The 20,279-nt window shown below is 41.4% G+C and overlaps 2 protein-coding genes across 2 annotated transcripts in view; one reads left to right on the top strand and one right to left on the bottom strand.

Annotated features, from left to right (window-relative positions):
* Nucleotides 1-273: 273 nt before the first annotated feature.
* MRPL45 (mitochondrial ribosomal protein L45) lies at nucleotides 274-11,636 on the top strand. Its single transcript, XM_042473470.1, has 8 exons — nucleotides 274-351; nucleotides 2,361-2,562; nucleotides 4,314-4,431; nucleotides 5,987-6,085; nucleotides 7,246-7,294; nucleotides 8,200-8,349; nucleotides 8,443-8,616; nucleotides 10,154-11,636. Exons 1-8 carry the CDS (start codon nucleotides 274-276, stop codon nucleotides 10,253-10,255), a joined length of 972 nt encoding a protein of 323 aa, XP_042329404.1. The 3' UTR covers nucleotides 10,256-11,636.
* Nucleotides 11,637-16,427: 4,791 nt separating this feature from the next.
* The window catches only part of GPR179 (G protein-coupled receptor 179), a 47,766-nt gene continuing 43,914 nt past the window's right edge, over nucleotides 16,428-20,279 (bottom strand). Inside the window, exon 12 of the mRNA XM_042473471.1 lies at nucleotides 16,428-20,279. This exon is cut by the window's right edge and continues 12 nt beyond it. Within this exon, the coding sequence (XP_042329405.1) occupies nucleotides 17,178-20,279 (3,102 nt within the window). The 3' untranslated portion in view covers nucleotides 16,428-17,177.

Below are 20,279 nucleotides of genomic sequence, written 5' to 3'. Positions count from 1 at the left end.
TTTCTGCAGTGTGCCTTTGGAACTAAGAGGTGATTTGACAGCCATTTTCACATATCTGAAGGACAGTCGTCACAGGACAAATGGAGTAAACTAAAATTCCCAGAATTCCATAGCCTGGAACCAGGGCAGTTAAAGTGTGGCCAAAGTGGCTTATTCCAGCCTAGAGATCCCTATGAAGCACTGGAAGTGATTCAAGTGAAAGGAAATGTCCTCCTCCTTCTGCTCCTCCTCCCAGCGCCGCCTCCTTTCCTTCTTTCCTTCCTTCCTTCCATCATGCAAAGCGCTGCTCCCAAAATGGCGGCTTCCTTGAGGCCTGTGGCTGCTAGGCTTTCCTTGTGCGCCTCTTTGCAGGTATTGGGAGGGAAGGGACTTGAGTGAGGGGCTGCTGGGTTCGCATTTATGTTCCCCCGAGGGATTGGAGCATGCTTTGTGGTTACTCAGGAGTATTTCTCAATCTGTTTCTTGGGGATCTTGCAGCACCTTTTGAGACCAAATGAAAGAGAGAAAGTTGGCAGCAGGACCTTTAAGAGATTTTGGGACTTCAGCTCCCAGAAGCCTCAGCCATGTTGGGGATTCTGGGACCTGAAGTTCCAAAGCCCTTTAAAAGCACAGTTTGGGGACCACTGGCTAGGAGGGATTTGAAAACGTCTTCCATTTTGAGCAAATCTAAGGTGCAATCCACACTGCAGAAATAATCCAGTTTGAGACTGTTTTAACTGCCCTGGCTCAGTGCTAAGGAATTCTGGGAATTCAAGTCTTGTGAACCCTTTAGCCTCCTCTGTCAGAGAGCTCTGATGCCACAGTCAACTACAATTCCCAGGATTCCCTGACTACTGAGCCAGGGCAGTTAAATCAGTCTCAAACTGGATTATTTCTGCAGTGTGTTTTGGACCTAAGAAGGATGGATTTATCTTTAGTGTTTTTAGCTTTTACTGGGTCATGTCCTACATTTTTCTTGAAGACCCTACATTTTGTGGTGCCTTGTTCTCCTTAGTGGTTAGGACATCTGGCCACCCTGCATGAGCTTTCCTAAGCCTTTAATCTCATTCGTAGAATCGTAGAGTTGGAAGAGACCACAAAGGCCATCCAGTCCAACCCCGTTCTGCCATGCAGGAATACACGATCAAAGCACTCCCAAAAGATGGCCATCCAGCCTCTGTTTAAAGGCCTCCAAAGAAGGAGACTCCATCACTCTCCAAGGCAGCGCATTTCACTGTCAAACAGCTCTTACTGTCAGAAAGGTCTTCCTAATGTTGAGGTGGAATCTCTTTTCCTGTAAGTCCAGATGCATCTGAAGAAGTAGGCTCAAGTCTACAAAAGCTCATGCTACTGACTTCTCTCTTTCAGTTCATCTCAAAAGTTTTCTAGACTAACATGGCTATGACTTTGAAGGTCTATTTCTTGTTTACAACGCTTAAAAGAATGGGTAGTTTTCATTCTGTAGACTATAAAAAAAGACTATATTTTTTGTTGTTCTTGTGTGCTTTCAAGTCCTTTCCCACTTCTGGTGACTCTAAGGTGATTCACCTTTTTAAAATCACCCCATGTTTGATTCTGAGAAAGGGAAGGATGAGGAGAGAGGGAATGTAGTAGCTCCTTTAATTTAGCTTTCAATCTGTTATAGCATTTGAGGAAGCTGACCAAGTCTATGAAAACTTATGCTACATTGCAAGGTCCAGTTGTTGTTGTTGTTGTTGTTGTTGTTGAGTGCTTCAAGTCATTTCCAATTTATGGTGACCCTAAGGCAAACTGATCATGGGGTTTTCTTGGTAGGATTTGTTCAGAGGAGGTTTGCTGTTGCCTTCCCTTGAGGCTGAGAGAGTGTGATTTGCCCTTGGTCACCCAGTGGGTTTCTGTGGATGAGTGGGAATTGAACCCTGGTCTCCATAGTCATAGTCCAACACTTAAACCACTATGTCACACTGGCTCCCTAAAGACACACACACACACTCTCTCTCTTTGTATAATTCGGAAACTTAGCCATATTATTCTGGAATATCAGCATGCCAGAGTGGTGTAGTGATTGGAAAGCAGGAGTATGCATTGATTTTGGCTACTGAAGGAATTTTGTAGAGGAAAAAGATCCTAGCCTTCTTGTGAAGACGTAGAAAGAAACCACACATCTGCATTCTGTTAACTGCTTTCAGCCTCAGGGGAAGGCAGTGGCAAACCTCCTCAGAACAAATCTGCAATAGCTTCACTTTAGGGTTGCCATAAGTTGGAAACGACTTGAAGGCACACAACACACACATATTGGCCTACTGTCTCTGGTTGTAGTGAAATTATGTTGGCTTGGAAAGCAAATAAATAGTTCATCACCTAAGGTTTGACTGAGTTTTGTTGCTTTTATTACTCCATAGGGTTCCGAGTGTTTATTGAATCCTGCTCGCTTGACTCGATCTTCTCTTGTGATCCCAGTGAGAACAAAAAGACGCCATTTCATTCCTCCTTCTGTCAGTGCAAAGTATTCCACACCAGAAGAGCAGAGAAAGCATGCCAGGGCTGCAGGGTTGGTGATACCTCATGAACCGATGACACGACCTATAAATATTACCTGCACAGGTAGGTGATTGTGACCATTTGCCTAAGCAGAAAGATGAGCTCAGTCCATTGAGTATATAACAGTGAAATTGAGCCACTCACAAATAAAAATGTGGGGAACTCCGGCTACAAGAAGAACGAGATACTGTAAATTATAATTAAAATGTTTCTTTTTAAGCCTGCAACCTCTGCTTGTCTAAAGCCAAAGTAGTGAAAGGACAAACTATGTGATTCAATTATCATGTCTGTTGTTAAGAATTGGAATATACATGTTGAAAAAAAACTCCGCCTGCAAAAGAATATCAAGGACAAGGAGAGCAAAGTGCTTGAACTGCTGGCAGTTTTATAATAATCCCCAACCTTAGGCATATTTGGCATTTTGCAAAAGTGTTGTGGGCACAGTCACAAAATGCCTGCCATACGGAATAGGAACAATCACAAATGTAACTTAAATACCCATTTTACAAAAAGAAGATTGTTACGGTAAAAACACATTTGTCTAAGAAACAGTAGAGAAGAGACCCAAAACCCACCCTTGACTTATACATGAGGTTGACCTATACACAAGTTTATATGGTAGAAAGCTTGGTTTTCCTAACCTAAAACACTGTAATTGTCTTGAGACAAGGCAAGATGGGAAGATACCAGCTTGGGGCTGGCAACCCTGTAGAGGACAAAGTATTCTCTGTCCCTTTCCTATTCCTCAACAGAGCCTACATTTTGGGAAAAATCTGAATGGTAGTACAAGGCTTCCATTCCAAGATAGTTGTAGTCCAAAATGCGAGGAGTCCTCTGGGTGAGGAGTGAAAATGCTGAAGATACACTGTGTTGTAGGTCCCCTTTGTTACAGACAGTGCTCATCCAGTATTTTGCAGTGGGATAATTCATAATGCAGCCCTGTTCTATAAATGCAGCACAGCAAGATGTAGGATCATGCAGTAATGAAATGAGACTGTTCTCCTTCAGGGTGAAGGCAGAGTGTCCAATGCTTTTCCATTTTAAAAATTTCTTGCAAGTAAAAGATGACAACCAACAAAAGTCAGTTGCCAAAAAAAGAAGTTCTAGTCCAGGAATGAACAAAGTTCCATCTGTGGGCTGCATAAAGCTCCCAAGGCAAGTGTGTGTCCCCAGTTTATCAATATTGGTTGACTAGTTTTTGTATTTCTGTATCCCACACTTTCAGTACAAAAAGTCCTTGGGTAGAAATAGTGAGTTGAGGCTGCTGGTGAGGGCCACTCAGTTTAAACCTGGACCTCAGTTCACTGGTTAAATGCTTCTACTGCAGCCACTCACTCACAAACCACAAGGTTGTGAGTTCAATTCCAGCCAGAGGTTGAGGATTGACTCAGCCTGGCATTCTTCCAAGGTTGCTAAAATGAGTACCCAGCTTGCTGAGGGCAATCAGCTTACACTTTGTCAGCTGCTTAAGGAGTGCTTACCAGTAAGTGCACTGATGAGCGGTATAGAAATGTACTTGCTGTTGCTAATGTACTTGCTACATTTCTTTAGCGAAGTGTTACTGAACTCTTGTTTCCTGCACCTCCACAGATTCCTTCCCCAACCTGTTTAATTTGGACCAAGTTTTTAGTGCAGGCATTCTTAAATGCATTAGTATTGGCTTGGGAATGCATATATGGCTCAGAATGAGAAATAATGCATTTGTTATTGTTCATGGATTTTTGAAATTAATCTTACTTTGGGCAGGGGTTTGTATTTTTAGTTTTAAAATAACCTTTTACCATCTCTGCTTGCTTCCTGGTTTCATTACACAGCTGGCATCTTCGACCCGTATGTTCCTCCAGAAGGGGATGCACGCGTGTCATCTTTGTCAAAAGAAGGACTGAAACAAAGGGCAGAACAGGTCAAGCAGACTGCAGCTTCGCAGCTGGCGTAAGTATGATTCTCTTGTAGAAGCCTTGCATCCCATGGCCCATCTGGCCATTTCATGACACTGTTTTTCCTTTCAAGCATCTGTTGGTCATAAGGACTACTCAGACTCCAAAAGCTTAGAACAATTATAGTCGATGTACGTTATTTCAGAAAGGCACATTGCATGTTTCTTCTGGGACTGCCTCTTGACATTGCAGCTCCAGGTGGATCTGATTGTATCATCATATGAATGTATGTAAAGAATATGAAAATATAGGGGGAAAGCATGGCTTGGCTGATTGTATATGCATACTGCTTTTCCATAGGTAAGATATTTTTTTAGTTTTCTTCAGCTATGGGGGTGTACTCTGAAATGTTGAGCTTTCCTCATCTCCATTCTAAAATGGTACACACTTGAGAGTTATTGCATAGACTCATGTATAAGTCTAGAAATTTTAGTCAAAAATTCACTCAAAAAACCTGGGTCGACTTATCCACAGGTCAATGTAAACTCTTATTAAAAAAGGAACCATCCCCTATTGAAAGACAAGAGTGCAATCTGTCCTGAAAGCACTGAACTCCCTCTACTCTCTCTTCCATCCAGGCTTTAGTGTGAGCCAAAATGGTTATGCCTGCCATAATATTGTAGGTTCTTTGGCATTGTTTTCCTTTGCTTCATCATTTAGATCCTTTATTGCATGTCCCTGAGTTTTACCCTCGACTTATCCAAGGGTCATATCAATATTCATAATTTTGTCCCCAAAACCTGCCCTCGACTTATACATGAGATCGACTTATACTCAAGCATATACAGTATACTTGTTTCTGATTTTATTGACTGGCTCATACAAATGTGCAATTACCTAAATACCTCAAAGAACATAAGTTTACTGTGAGTGGGAAAAGAGAAAAGCTTCTACTGAGAGCATAAAGTTCTGTCTCATCCCAAACTGAAGTTGTCCCCAAATCCTGCCAAACTGTGGTATACTGTTGCGGAACATGGGGATTTGGTTCTTACGTATATCACAGTTAAATCATTAATATCTCAATTCATTTTGGCAGGGATTTAAACTTCTAAAAAGCCCTTTGAACCTAGGGGCATCACAACATCTTTTGGCAACCAATTCAGATAATCAGAAGTGGACAATTTTTGGCCCTTCATTTAGGCTGCAGTTGCAGTACCTAACATACTTCCTAGTATAGCAGTTTTGAATTGGTTTGTTTCACTTCCAGTAGACAGATACTAATTGGTCGAGACAGCCCTACTTAATTTCTTGGAGACAGGGTCAGTTCATAATTCCAGTACAAGGGTTGTGTTGCTTTTTAAAGAATAAAAATAAAAATCAAAGCAAGAAATTGGTTGGAGGGACTTCTCAGAACACTTCTCTTCCTTCCACAATTGCATCAAGACAAAGTAAACTAAATGAGAAAGCCAGACCTTATCTATGCAGGAGTTTCATGGTACTTGTTTATGAATAGTCTTCATAAATCTGAAGAGACACAACTGAGAGCCTTTGCTTTTTTGTATCATAACTGTTTTCTCTTCCTCAGAATTGTCTTGTTCTTGCCTTGGCAGAATCCGAAAGATCAAAGATTATGATCCTGATTTCAGCACCAAAACTTTTGCAGAAAAAGCCCAGGATATATTCATTGAAGCTCATAATAACTTGACAAAGTAAGACTCTTCAAGATATTTCAGTGAGTTCTTACTATTGCTCCCACCCTTGACTCATATGTTAGTTGCACATCCTAATTAGATCCAGAAGGTTGTGGAATAAAGTAAGTTAGAAATGTTTCATTGGAGCCCTGAACTCTCTTATTTAGTGCAAGAGACTTCTGTTAACCTGCTTTTTTATGGCAAAAATACCAGGCCCTGATGTGTGTGCTTGTGCTGTTAATGGAATTTTTCTAATGTTTTCACTATACCTAACCATGTTTAGATAGCCACCTCAAGACAACTCAGTGCTTAGCAGGCTTGTATATATGTTGAAGATGATCAGAAAGATCAGGGGTCCAATATTCAGTTAACTGTATACTTTTACATTTGGTAACCAGCCTTGCTGAGAATTCAGCTACAAGGGTGGGAAGGCCAATTTCCCCCATACTCTGGTGTTCACAGAGAACAAAGAGCAGTATGAATTTCCTTTTCTGTTGTGCTTTTGCACAACCAGCAGGAGAGACCAATACTACTTCTGGCTGCTGCAGAGGATAGTCTGAACAAAGGCAAGAACCTTCCACTTTTCTTCACAACTGGCCATGCTGGAGCTAATGGGAGCTAGAGTCTAACAACATCTGGAGGGACATACATTCCCAATCCCTGCTCTAACACATGGAGACAGCTTGGTGAAGGAGTCAGTGGTAACTGCTAAGGCAGCATTTGTAGACCCCTGTTTTGTGGATGGGAATGTCTCAAGCCTTCTGCTGCATGTGAACCTGTTGTGCCAGAAAGTTAGTTACACTAATGAACTAAGTCCTTACTGAGTGATCCAGTGTTGATCAGTTCACACAGACACAGTGGTTGTGTCACATTAAGGAAGGAGCTTGGAATAAATAATGTGATCCGGAATATGCACTGTTATGTGCTTAAAAATAGGAGGGTGGAATAAGGTAGTTGCTTGAGAGTACCGCTGTTCATAGAGGCTGTCAAAAATTTTGAGGTCACATCTGTTTGTGTGAATTCTGACATTGGGGGGGGGGTATTATTTTTTTCTGCTACCAATAGAGTACCATTTGTGTTCACAAAGAGGGCTGAAATCATAGAACAAGGAAAAATATATTGACAGAGTTGTTCTGCTTAGCCATCGTGGTAATTTATTTCCCCCTTATTCTTTACAGCTTTAACAAACAGAAGCTGCATTCTTTAGTGACTGAACGCTGTTACCCGGTAAATATCTATGATGAGATCAGAAAAAAATTGCTACGAAGTTGAAATTTCCTCCCAGATCACAGAAAGAAGTGTCAACAATTTGTGACATTCTCTCACATGTGTGATATCTGTATAAGCTCTTCAGGGCATCTCTAAAGTGTCTGTTCAGGTCATTGGAGGTTGAACCACCAGATAATGGAGTACAGTGCTTCTCTTCCACATGCCTTACACACACGTGTTCAATCCCTACACAAACCTATGAAGCTGTCTTAGAGTTTGCCACATATGAAGCCCAGGCATGAGGGACAGAGAACTGGGTTGCTATAGGCTTGCATTTTCCTACTTAAGTTTCCTTCACATTGTGGGAGGCAGTGAACTTTCCCTTGTGGGAGTCAAAGGGAGTCCTGGTGTTACAGATGAGTAGAAGAGACCTTTCTTAGTATCTTACAAGGGTTTATTGTATTTGTAGACACAGGGATGTAGTTTAAAAAATCCTTCCCCTTTGTCCAGAGGCCTTATGCCTTGCAGAAATCATGTTCTGAAATAATAATAATAATAATAATAATAATAATAAATATTTGCTTTATGTTACTTACAATTACAGTGCTTAAAGTTATCAGCAGTTGTTGTAGCTGTGGCTCAGCTCTGCATGGCTGCTGCACTACATAGTCAGTTCAATTGATTCTTACATCAGTTAATTCTTGATAGCATCAAATTTCTGAAATTCTTAAATTTCCCCCTACTAAAATGGTTATATTTAGCAGAGTTTTCTTCTAGTTCCTTGCACCCTATACCAGCTGTCCTGGTATTCTCTGCTTTGGCAGTCTGAAACAGCAGTAGGATTTTACAGGGATATAATTAATATTAGAGGGCTAAAATCATAGAATTATCCTTAATGCTAAACATGGTTGTTGGATTACTAGGAAATGGTACGAGGAAACAGATACAAGACTATCCGGTGGAGTTTTCTGGAGTCCTTGCAGCCCCCTCGGGTGGTTCAAGTGCGATGCCCCACTATGGTGAACAAAGACAATCTGTATGGACAAGTCACAGTTCGAATGCACAGCCGACAGGTACGTGTATACAGCCACCCCATCCTGGATGGCATGTGTTTTGCCTGCCATTGTATAACTCCATGAAACTTGATTTACTCTTTTTCTTGGCAGACTCTTGCTATCTATGACCGGTTTGGGAGGCTAATGCATGGTGGAGAGCAGGCACCAAAGGATGTTCTGGAATATCTTGTTTTTGAGAGGCATCTGGTTAATCCATATGGTCAATGGAGATTACATGGCAAGATTGTTCCAGCTTGGGCACCTCCCAAAGATCCCATCATCAAGGTACTTTACCTGAAGCATGCTGCTCCAGCATCTTCCCCAACTCTGTTATTTCTAAAACAGTCCTTGTCTACATGCATGCAAGCAATCTACCCCATCCAAGCAATGTGATATTGCTGGCATTTCCTCCCCTGTAACATTTTTTTGTCTTAGAAGATGCTTTATATATTCTATCTTGGGTTAAAAGGGAATGGCTTGGTCAAACTCCCTCTGAGAGCCAGAGGTTGGACGTTTTATTTTGGACTAGAACTCCTAGAATGGCTAATTGCCAGACTAGCTGTGATGTTCTGGGAGTTTTAATCCATAAAATAAGATTTTCAACTTCTCTGGCAATGTAGAGATTTGAAGCTGGGGTTTTGTTGTGCCTAAAGAGAGTGACATCATTTGCATCTTGTTTGAAGATATCTTTCTGGTGTTGAATTCTGCAAGAGGGACTCAATTTAATTGTAGATAGCAGTCTGTTTTAGCTGAAGACAAAGGCATGGGTTCATACCCTATCATGGATTTTTATAATCCTAGGACAAGTGAAAATCTGTAATCTTAGCGGCTTGACAGACCACTGCTTTCTTGCGGCCCCGATCCGGCCTTTGGAGGGTGCAAAAAGGAGTCACAAAAAGCAGCTCCTTTTTGTGCCCTCGAAAGGGTGCCATAGTTGTAGCGGCACTGCATTGTATGGTAATAGTGGTTCTTCAATTGTTAAGATATAAATAAATTCACTATGAACAACTTAGCAATAGAAGAGGCTGTATTTACCCTAACTGAGTCCCAATACTCTCTTACGCTCTTCAGACCCAACATTTGCATCACAGTCTGGCATCACTGAGAGGAGAAAGCCAAGGTGGAGACATACAGACGATAGGATGGGGCTTTGCAGACAGAAACTGGCATAGCCTTGAGCTGTGATGTTAAGAGGGATGCAGTTGAGAAGGAGAAAAATGCTTTTTGCTTCAGGAATTGGGCTCTACAGGTGCTGGTTTACCTTCACCATTGTGGTTCTGTCTCTGCTTTCACCTTTATAAATGGGCTGACTGCTGTTCAGTATTGAACAGTACAGAGCTACACATGGAAAGGCAGTATTGCATGGGGTGTAACTTGTAACTATTGACAGGGACTCTATGGAAAGGAGAAAAACCATGCTGAAAGCAGTTCATAAGTTGTGGCATCAACTAGTGTGTTTCAACACATGCAGCTTCTTTCTCTCTTTTTATTTATCCATCCCAGAGGACTTGGAGATGAAACAGTTCTTAATATCATTGCTTTCCTCCTCTCACACCCTGAGTGCATGTTTCTGAATTGGGGGTGCAAAGCATTTCTTCTGTTTTTCTTATGTTCCAAAGTCTGTTTTGGATGAGAAAAAGGTTAGCAGAATCAAGTTGGGGGCTGGGAACTGAAGTGTGTGAATCAGGAAAGAATGCAGTACTCTCCTCCCATTAAACCTGATGGGCATTAAGCTAGTATCATAACGAACTGTGGTGTCTTAGAAAATGGATGGACTAGACTAATTTTTGTCTTTCTTGTTGTTTTTCCATGTGCTTTACAGACTATTATGATTCCAGGACCAAAGCTGGACCCGTCACAAGAATATGAAGAACTCAGTCTTTCCCAGGGTGTAACAACTCCACAGGCACAGTGGTACAAATAATGCCAAGAGAACAGACCACAAGGGACAGATTTTTTTTACATTGGGCATGGGAACTGCTGTTGAATTGAGTGCTACCAGCCTTAAACGCCTTTCTGTTTTCATGACTCTGTTCCAGTTGTCATTCATAGGCTTTTTCATATTCAAGTCTGTGAGGATTAAGAAAAAAAGAAGTAACTCCAAGCTTCTAAAAATGTATGGGCCATTTAGCAGATTGCAGACCACCAGAAGTGCTCTACCTTTCCAGTTTGTGGGGTTTTCCTTGTAAGATCAGTTGCTGCTGGTTTATATATTGATCAGTAAAGGAATAGACCTGAAAGCACCATTTTCAGTTCTTTAAAAGAGAAGGATAAAAAAATTGTTCCTCAAGGAGGTACATCTAATACCAGTGAGGCTGGAGTTGCTGGGTGAGGTTCTGTAGTGGTAATGAGAATTCTGCACATGTTCTGAAATATCCATTCTTTTCCATGCTATATGGTTGAGACTTGACAGTGAAAACTGAACTTACATAGCCTACATCCTCCAGAGTTCTCACCATCACCTATAGCAACTAGAACTGGTAAGAAGATGTAGGCTATTAACGTCTGGAAGACCACAGTGGCCCTCACCTGCTTTAGATAGAGGCCCTTAGTTTATAGTGCAGTATGAGTGAAATAGCTGCTTGAGATCCAGCAGTTTTCCTGTAGAGAAATCCTTTCATGTAGGGGATATTGTAATTTTTCATCAGGCAATGATGCATTGCCAGTGGCTGCTAAATCATGGCTATTCTGCCCCACACCCTCACCATTACAGCCAATGAGATTTGAAATGCTAGCTCAAATATCGTGGCTTAGGGACTCCTTTTGCATAGTTTCCATAACTGTCCTCCATGTTTGTCTATTGGAGGAAAAATTAGTCCATGGAAATTATGCAAACTGAACAGACTGCAGTTTCATACATTCAGTTTTCAGTGTTTAGCATAGTTCATCCTCTTATTGCTTGTTAGAGGTGGGGCAAAGAATTATGTATCATGTTGCAGGTGCTGCCACCCGGAAATCTGATTTAGTAATCTCTCTAGCTCATTACATATACTGTATGAGGGAAAGGGAATATGTTATTGGGCTACAGTTCTCTGTACTAACCAGCAGTGAGGGATTATGGTAGCATCAATCCAGTAACAGCGGGGAGAGGGCAGTTGCTTACCTGAGGCCTATATATTTAAAAATATTCATGCAATCATCAGGCCTAATGATTTGCTTAATTTAATTGGTAAAGTTGAAATTCTGTACTTAATATCACTTCGGAGTTTTTGTGGAATCTTGTGGACGAGACAGCTACACACCTTTAAAGTCTTTACTTTGCAACATGTCTCTGCTACAAACACATTACAAGTTACTAAGCAGTCTGTTTTTGTGTGCCTCAGCTCTTTGAGTTATACAAATAATATACAGTCGCCCCTTGGTTCTCACGAACTTGAGATCCGTGGTCTTGAATATTCATGGAGGGGTGACCTCTGTTATTTTCAATAAGGTGTGTCTCTGCAGTATGCTCCCTGCGCTCGTGGGGACACGCCCCATTCAAGCCTATGGGGCTTGAATATTTGGGAGCCTCTGCTTTCACAGTGTATGTGTCGGGTATGGATCCCCCGCAAAAATGAAGGGATCACTATATTGCAATGGTAAGGGTAACTGGGTAGTATAACAAAATGCAAAATCCACAGAACAGCAATACCTTTATGGGGACAACTAAAAGCGCAAAATATATCATGCAAGCTTTCAAAGCTTCACTGGTTTCTTCATCAGGCAAAGCTGCTAAAAATTATACAGAAAAGAAGTGACTGCTAGAGTCACAGGCCTACATTTTGTCTCAGATGTTACTTCTGTTCAATGAATACTAGGTGCTATGAGCTCTATTTCAGAGGAAGGAACTAGCAGACCCATCTGACTATTCCTTGCCTAAAAAAACCCAATGAAATTAATGGGGTCACCCTATGTTGACAGGTGAGCTGAAGGTACACATGCATATACAAGGTGTTGTATAAAAGCTGAATTGATACCATCAAGTTGTAAATTTTGCTCACTTCCTACTGGGCTGACCAATAATTTACTTCCACCATGGGAAGGCAGTAGAACTAGAGAGACAGTGGTCTAAGCTGTTTTTATTCTGGTTTACTTCAAGATTCTCTGGTGCAAAATTGAATAACTAATGTGCGGAGAACATCTTAAATATATTTACAATGTAATCTCAGTGGGCTCTTGGGACATCCAAGTAAATATATTTCGAACTGGGCTAGTGCATTACTTTGGTTTGAAGGTTGCATTAGTGAATGTTCTGAAGTTGGCACCAGGTCATTCATTGCAAAAAAAATAATCATCATCATCCATCCATGCTATACATCCAAAAAACCAACTGCACACATCCTGTCAATATATAGATAAGTCTTTTATTTATGTATTTACATTTATTACAGAATAAGCTGATGTTGTTTTATACTCAGCGCTGAGACAGACAGGTGACTTTACTACATTAGCAATACTTCCTAAAGGCGCAATAGACACAGTTCACAGGAGGAGGTGAGCTCCAAAATGCAAAAATTTGGACCCAAGCTTTATGATAAAGCCAAATTTTTTTCCTGCTCTTTTGTTTTTCATTGTATAGTGCATGGGAGCAGAGGAGATTATCAATGCTCAATGGAATATCTCTTGAGAGAGAAAATACTCTCTGATGTTCTGATTCCTGGATGGGGTGAAGGACCTGTGAATGGAATACTAATACTGAATGGGCTCATCTTTTGATGTGTGCGTTCATTTGTCTCTGAACTCTCTGATCCTCACTAGCTGGCTTATGGAGCCCAGGCAGGCCTTGTCATCCCACTGTGGGAGTTTGAATTTGCCTTCTAAGGGAGGAGACACTTTTAAATCAGAGAATCATTCAACAACACTAAGGATATTCTCTAAACGTAGATGGTGAGTTGGTTTATTTACCTGAAGAGTGTGCCTCCAGTGCTATGGCTAAGGAGCAGGCTTATACATCCAGAACACAGGAAGTCACCTTATACCAAATCAGACCAGTAATGTTTATAGCAGATGTGGGGCACCTCAGATTCTGAAGCAAAATTTGACCCTAGGAGTGGGTTTCTTCAAGTGTTCATGTCCCCTTCACTACTGCACCATTGTTTGATGGTTTCCCAGCTTGTGCACAGTTCCCACTTTATTAAGGCTTAATTACTGCAGTATAAGTTAAGTTTAAATGTGCTGGTATTTTTGGTCCCACCCTGTTATCTAGTGCCCATCATTAGTATGCATCTCCCACAAACAACTTCAGTTGAATTTAGCATTGGGTTCCCATTCTTGGTTTACAGCAGGATGGGAATGATGAAGACATAAGCCAAATCTGGTAATAGAATATTTTATATCAGTTTTTCTGTTGTTGCTATTTGTGCTGCTAGGAAACACAAAATGGCTCACACAAGGACCTAGATATTAACTTTTCACTCCAAGTATTAAACAGACTTGAGTCTTCTTTGGTTTAACAGTGTTGTCTGGTACCCTTACATTGTTCATAGCAAAATTCTAATTATAGTTTTTTTAAAAAAACTAATTGAGAAGCTCCAATATACCCAAACTCTCCAGAAAGCAAATACAGGGCCATTCTGATCTCAAGGTGACCTGTTATGACATTTAAACCCCTGACAGTTGGACTTCAATTCTTTAAGGAGCAACTTTCTCCATATACACTTGCCCAAGTGTATGCTAGAAGGTGCTCTCATCTGTGTCCCACCAATGAATGGAACAATACATTTGGTCAGGAGTGGTAATCATGCAGTTTAGATATTGCTAAATTGCAATATCCCAACATTCCTCATCATTGGCTATGCTGGCTAGAAGTGTTGGAAATTACAGTTCAACATCTGGACAGCTGCACAATTTCATCAGGCCTACAGTATTTATTTTACATTGACAGGAGCCAGCTCCCCAAGGGTTTAGACAGAATTTGGGACCTTTTACATCTAAGCACATGTGCGTCTATTGTACCACCTGCTAGAGTCTGTTTTAAATTTTATGTGGCAACTATTGTCACAGGAGTTTTTCTGCAGTGATTCTTGTGGATAGGGCATGGAATATTTTGTACAAGGGAAAGTTTGGGCTATGGGATGATAAAAGATTTGTAGAGCTGCTATAAAGAGAAGGCAAGTTCATTATACTGTACTCAAATAGAGTCATATGGAGCCTCTGCTAAGAAAGACTTTTAAAAATCTATACAAAGTAGTGTGTTTGTGGCCAGTCTTGTAGGGCACCTGATGAGGATGTTTGAGCAAGCAGAGAGAGGCACTCATGCTCCAGAGCAGGGAAAACTGAATGATCATTAATGATTCTTCTGAGCCATGCTGGGTGCTATAGCAATTATTATTATATATAATAATAGTAGTAATAAATATTTGCATAGCACTTTCATGCATTCAAAATGCTTGATATGCATTATCTAATAAAGCTGAGTCCTATTATTTCCCACATTGCTGATAGGAAAATGGAAGCAGAAAGAAAATGGCTTCCCTAAGACAATTCAATGATCTCATGGGGAAGGCAAGAGTTGAATCAGAGGCTTGGATCTTATTGCTAGTCCCAGCAAGGGCAGACCTATTTACATAAAGCTGCATTTGACAGTTGAGTCAATGGATCTGCTCCAGATCAGAGATTGTCTGATTTATATACCTTCCAATTGTGCCAGTTTGGCAGGGATAGTCCTAATTAAACCTCTTTCGTCCCACTTTTTCAGCTGCTTTAAAAATATCCCAGTTTCTCTCTCCTTCCATTTTCCCCTTTGTCCCCAGCTTACTTCAGTTACTGCAAACTAAATTCAAACTGCTTCATCTAGCTTGTGTGTTCTTCTAATAACTCTTATTATCTTTACCATAGTCTGACATTGCTTAGCCACACATTTTCTTTTTTTCATTTGTGAAATGTTAGCAGGTATGGATCTATAATCCAGTGTCCTAGATGCTATGCTACAAAACATCTCACCAATAAAATGGAACCAGGGGTTTCACTATGCAGCTGGATGTAGGATTACATTTTGTGGCTTACGGTGAGTTTCATGGAACAAAATAAATATATCAGAGCCTGAGGCAAAAGATTCAAGCACTACTGGTTTAGCTCCTGTCCCATTGGTTTCCTGGTAACAGACACCCATCCTTCAAAATACAGTTTGCATTCATTTGGATGCATGCAGACAAAATGTTCTCCCACAATATGCAGTTGCAGGGAAGTGCTGAGTGTATTCTAATCAGAGCTTGGGAAAGTTACTTTGGTGACATGCCTCAGCTCATTATAGGTTTATGAAGGCTGTAATCCCAAAAGTAGTGTGTTTCCAAACTGTCCTTCTAATGTGCACACTGTTCATGTAAGGCACCTGCTTTGCATGCAGAAGGTCCCAGGGTTTAATCCCTCCTGCTTCCAGGCTGGGTTGGGAAAGGCTCCTGTCTGGATCGCTGAAGAGCTCCTCTGCAATTTGATTTTTTCTTCAATTTCTTTAATTTAAAATGTCCTACATGTAATTCAACTACCCACTGGTAAGTGGGTAGTTGAATTTTGCTCCACAGGGTTGATATACTGAGACTTTTAGATTAGTAGGAACAAAGATACCATAATCTGTCAGCCCATCCCCTCCAGTTTACCTGCTCTTTTTGAGTTTAGCTGCGGTCCTTATTCACACAGCAGCTGATAGCGATAATGGATTTTTCTAGCAAAAATGTTCTGGCAGTCATTCAAAGTTTTTGTGGGATGGATTGTTCTTGAATGAGCAACTAAAGCCTGTTAGCTTGACAAAAGACAAACTTCTGGTGGATATGAGAATTGCTAGAATCAGTTCAACAGAACCACTTGTATTTTTGGGCTTTCTTGAGAGCATAATTATGGGGGACTGTCATGATGAGCATCTGTGCTTCAAAGTTTCCCACTTAACTCACACACAGGGAATCCATGACAGACACATCAGCATGGAAAGCTTTTGCTCAGAAGATAGAAAGTCTGAGATTCACTGCTTTAGACAAACATCACAGCATTCCATGTAATAACAAAATAATAATAAATAAAATAAATCATCTTATGCTTTCCTGGAAAGATATGTAGAAATGTCTTCAGAATTGAGAAAGAAATAGTTTGGGGAAACACTAGAAACCAAGAGTAACATTCAGCTTTGAAATAATTCACACATTAACATTTTGTAGTTCCAAAGCCAATGTGAAAACCAGGGCAAGAGTGGATAAGAGGTTTGGAACAGACTAGTTAATTAACTTGAATAGTATCACCACTTCCATGTAGAGAATATAGAACATGTGCTGTTAAATTGAACTAATAAGTAACACTTTGGAGGGACATATTGTCCAATCCTTATTAATTACCATTGATCATCTTGTTATTTTCCTCAGTATTTAATTTTCCATTTGAGATCCCATTATAAAAGAAAAGACAGCAAGAGATGTGTGATGTATGGAAGTTCCCTTGTTAATTAACTCCTTGTTCTCTTGCTTACTTAAAGTCACCATCCTGCTTTACTTAAAGCGACTTTTGAGTTGTTTTTTACTGTGAGCATGTTATCCAAATACTGTTGTTAGGAGTGAAAAGTAGAGGGTGGGATTAGGACACAAGGCAGGGATCTATACGCTACATGTTTATGCACACAGAACAGAACATGCAGAGCTTTGCAGCTAGCCTGGTTTTTCTGCAAATGAAGGCAGGAAGGTACAGCTTTTCTCTGATAATAGTAGTCCACCCCTCTTACAAACATTTTAACCTGTTCCAAGTATCAGTGCGCTCCTTTAATCACCATAGCTAGTAGATGTCTCATTTGTTTTTATAGCCAGCCCATAGGCTAACATCAAACCATCCTACATGGCACATGAACAGTCATTTCAAAAACTTTAAACAAGTTCTTACTTGTGACCAGTTCAGTCAGAGTCCCAAGGACAAATATCTGATTTGGCTTTGCTAGGACCCTCTGCTTTGTCGGTCTGTGACTTCTCTGTTTTGCTTTCAGCTGGAGAGCCAGAAGTGGGGCTGATACTTTCTGCCTCCCATGGACACACCTCTGAGAAGGTTTTGCTGATTTCGACAGTCTCTTTTTTGGTTGATGATGGTCCTTCCTCTGCTTCCCAAGTAAAGACACTTGCTGTTGTACTTTCACTTCTGCTTTTTGGGGAAACACCCACCAGTAAGCTGCTCTCTTTGCTTAAGCCTTTGGGTGGTGTGGTGTCTGGGAGGCTGCGACATAAAGGTTTGTGTCCGGACAGACCTTCCTGTTTGCTCTGATATCTTTTCATACTTACTGTTGGCATCTCAGTCCTACTAGCATGTGTTGTGTGCCCTTCATCTTTAGTGGGCATCACAGTTTCCACTTCCCATGGGCAAGTCTCTTCTTTAGGGGATGCTTCTGGGTGCTTTGTTTCCCAAGGGCAGAATTCTGCTTTCCTGTTTTCTGTGCTGTCAGATTTCTTTGATGAAGCACTAGCAGAAGAGCTTGTCTCTGAGATTTCAGCAGCAGCTGAACTGTCCCATGGACAGATAGATTGTTGAGGACTGCTAGCTTTCTCTGGGGCTTTGAATGTTTTTCCAGGGCTTGTTGAACCCACTTTTTTAGCCCCTTTAGAAATGCCAGCCCTATCCTTACTCAGTGCCCCCTTTCCTAATGGAGCCCCAACTGCCTCCCAGAGACACACATCAGATTTTTTAATAGCTGTAATACTTTGTGTTTCCCACGGACAGATTTCAGTTTTTAGACTTTCGACACTGTCAGATTTCACAGAGTCAACTGTGAACAGGTCTAAACTTTTACTCATGGGTTTGACTGACAGCTCCTCATTACTCTTCTGAGCGTGAGTGAATCCTGGATGGCTACGAGTCTTCTCTACCTTTTTAGGTAAGGTTTCTCCTTCAGTTTTCATCACATCTGGACTTACTTTGCCTTTTGAGGTCTTTTTTCTTAACCCCTCATCAACTGGTGCTGCTTTTGTGAGGCATTCTTCTTCCTCAACTTCCCAAGGACATACTTCTGCTCTCAAGCTTTCAGTACTGTCTGATTTCTTTGAGCCAGCTTTGGACAGGGTTGGACTTGGACTGCTTGGTAGTTCCATGCTCTCCCAAGGACAAATAGATTCTCGAGAGCCACTCACTTTCTCCTCTGTCTTCAAAATTTTTGTCATTGATGTGGTGGTTATTTCCTTTCTGGAAACCATTCCCTTATCCATTTTTAAGGAATCCCTCTCTGATGGTCCTTCAGCTGCTGTCCTTGGGCAGATTTCAGTTTTAGCTTCTGTTGGAAGTTCCTGGAATTCCCATGGACAAACTTCTGCCTTTAGACTTTCAGCACTCTCAGATTTTTTGGAACTCACTTGCAACAGGTCTAGACTTCGGGTGCTTTTGGCAGGTGGTTTGTCAAACTCCATACTCTTCCAGACGAAGGCAGGCTCTTGCTGGCTTTTTGACTTCTCTATTTTCTTAAATGATGTTTCTTGCTCAGCTTTCTTTGAATCTGGACTTCTCAAAGGCAGCTGGCCCTTCTTTCTTCTAGAAGCTTCAACAGGGCTTTGCCTCATGTTCCCTTTTTCAAAGGGGGCTGTGGCTGCTGTCCATGGGCATATGTCTACTTTGGGGGTCATTTCCTCTTCTTCCATGACCTCCCATGGACAAACCTCTGCCCTTAGACTTTCAGCACTATCAGATTTTTTTGATCCAGCTTTGGAGAGAGCTGGGCTTTGACCAGCAGATCTCGCTAAAGGTTCCTCAAGTTCCATGCTCTCCCATGGACAGATGTCCTCACGTGACCTGCTCAATTTTTCCATTGCTTCAGAGATGCTCATTGGAGATGAGCTCCTGCTGTCTTCCATTTTGGAGCTCCTGCCGTCATCATCCCTTTTCAAAACATTTGCTTCAACCTCCCAAGGGCAGACCTCTGCCTTTAAGCTCTCAGCACTGTCAGATTTCTTTGAAGAGATTTTAGACAGTTCAGGTTTAGCAGTAGGTTCACTAATGGTCTCCCATGGGCACACAGGTTCTTGAGGGCTGGTTATCTTCTCCACTGTTTTAGAAGAGCCTGTTTGCTTCAGTAAAGGTTTCCTGTGGTTTTCAAGAGTCCCTGCAGCCATCAGCAATGGTCTCTTACTTACTGGGCTTTCAGACACTTCCCATGGACATACATCTGCCTTTGGGCTGGGTTCAGCTTCTTGACTTTCCCAAGGACACACATCTGCCTTGAGGCTGTCAGTACTACTAGATTTTTTAGAGCTGACTTTAGATAGGCCTGGACTCTTTGCAGTGAGCCCAGATGATGGGTCATTTGTGTCGATAGTTTCCCAAGGGCAGACAGATTCTCCAGGACTGCTTACCTTCTTTGGAGCTTTAGCCACAGTATCTCCAGTCTTTTTTGTGGCTCCATCTGTTTCATCTCTTGTGGGTTTTGTAGCTGATGGAGCTGGAATCACCTCCCAGGGGCAGATTTCTGCTGTTTTAATGCTGACTTCAGTGCCCTCAGTTTCCCAAGGACAAACAGAAGACCTTTGGCTTTCCACACTATCTGATTGCTTTGGTCTGCCTTTGGATAGATAGATGCTCTGGAGCTTAGGCTTAATAAAGACTGACTTGTTTTTACCATTGCTTTCTTTCTCTGGTGCTGCAGCAATAACTTCTTTTTTCTCCTCTTTGGACTGTGCATTTACATCCTTTTCCAATCCTCTTTTCAGTGTTAGGGTGTCATCATTCTCCCAGGGACATATGGTTGCTTTAATATCTGTTTCCTCTTGTATTTCCCAAGGAGCAATTTCTGCTTTTTTACTTTGCAAACTGCTGGGTGTCTTTAAGTGAATGTCACTCACATTTAAAGGATGTGAACCGGGCTTCAGTAAAGCATCCTCTGATTCAGTGTCCTCCCAGGGACAGACAGAGTCCTGCCTTATGCTGCCCTCTGGTGTTTTAAGAGGATGTGATGCTCTCATTGTGATGCCTTTGGAAGGTCCTCCTTCAACCTGCTTCTTCCTTTTTTCCAGTGTGGGTGAAGT

Source organism: Sceloporus undulatus, chromosome 6 (assembly GCF_019175285.1).
Source record: "Sceloporus undulatus isolate JIND9_A2432 ecotype Alabama chromosome 6, SceUnd_v1.1, whole genome shotgun sequence".
NCBI lineage: Eukaryota > Metazoa > Chordata > Lepidosauria > Squamata > Phrynosomatidae > Sceloporus > Sceloporus undulatus.
This window is presented reverse-complemented; position numbering and strand designations above follow the sequence as displayed.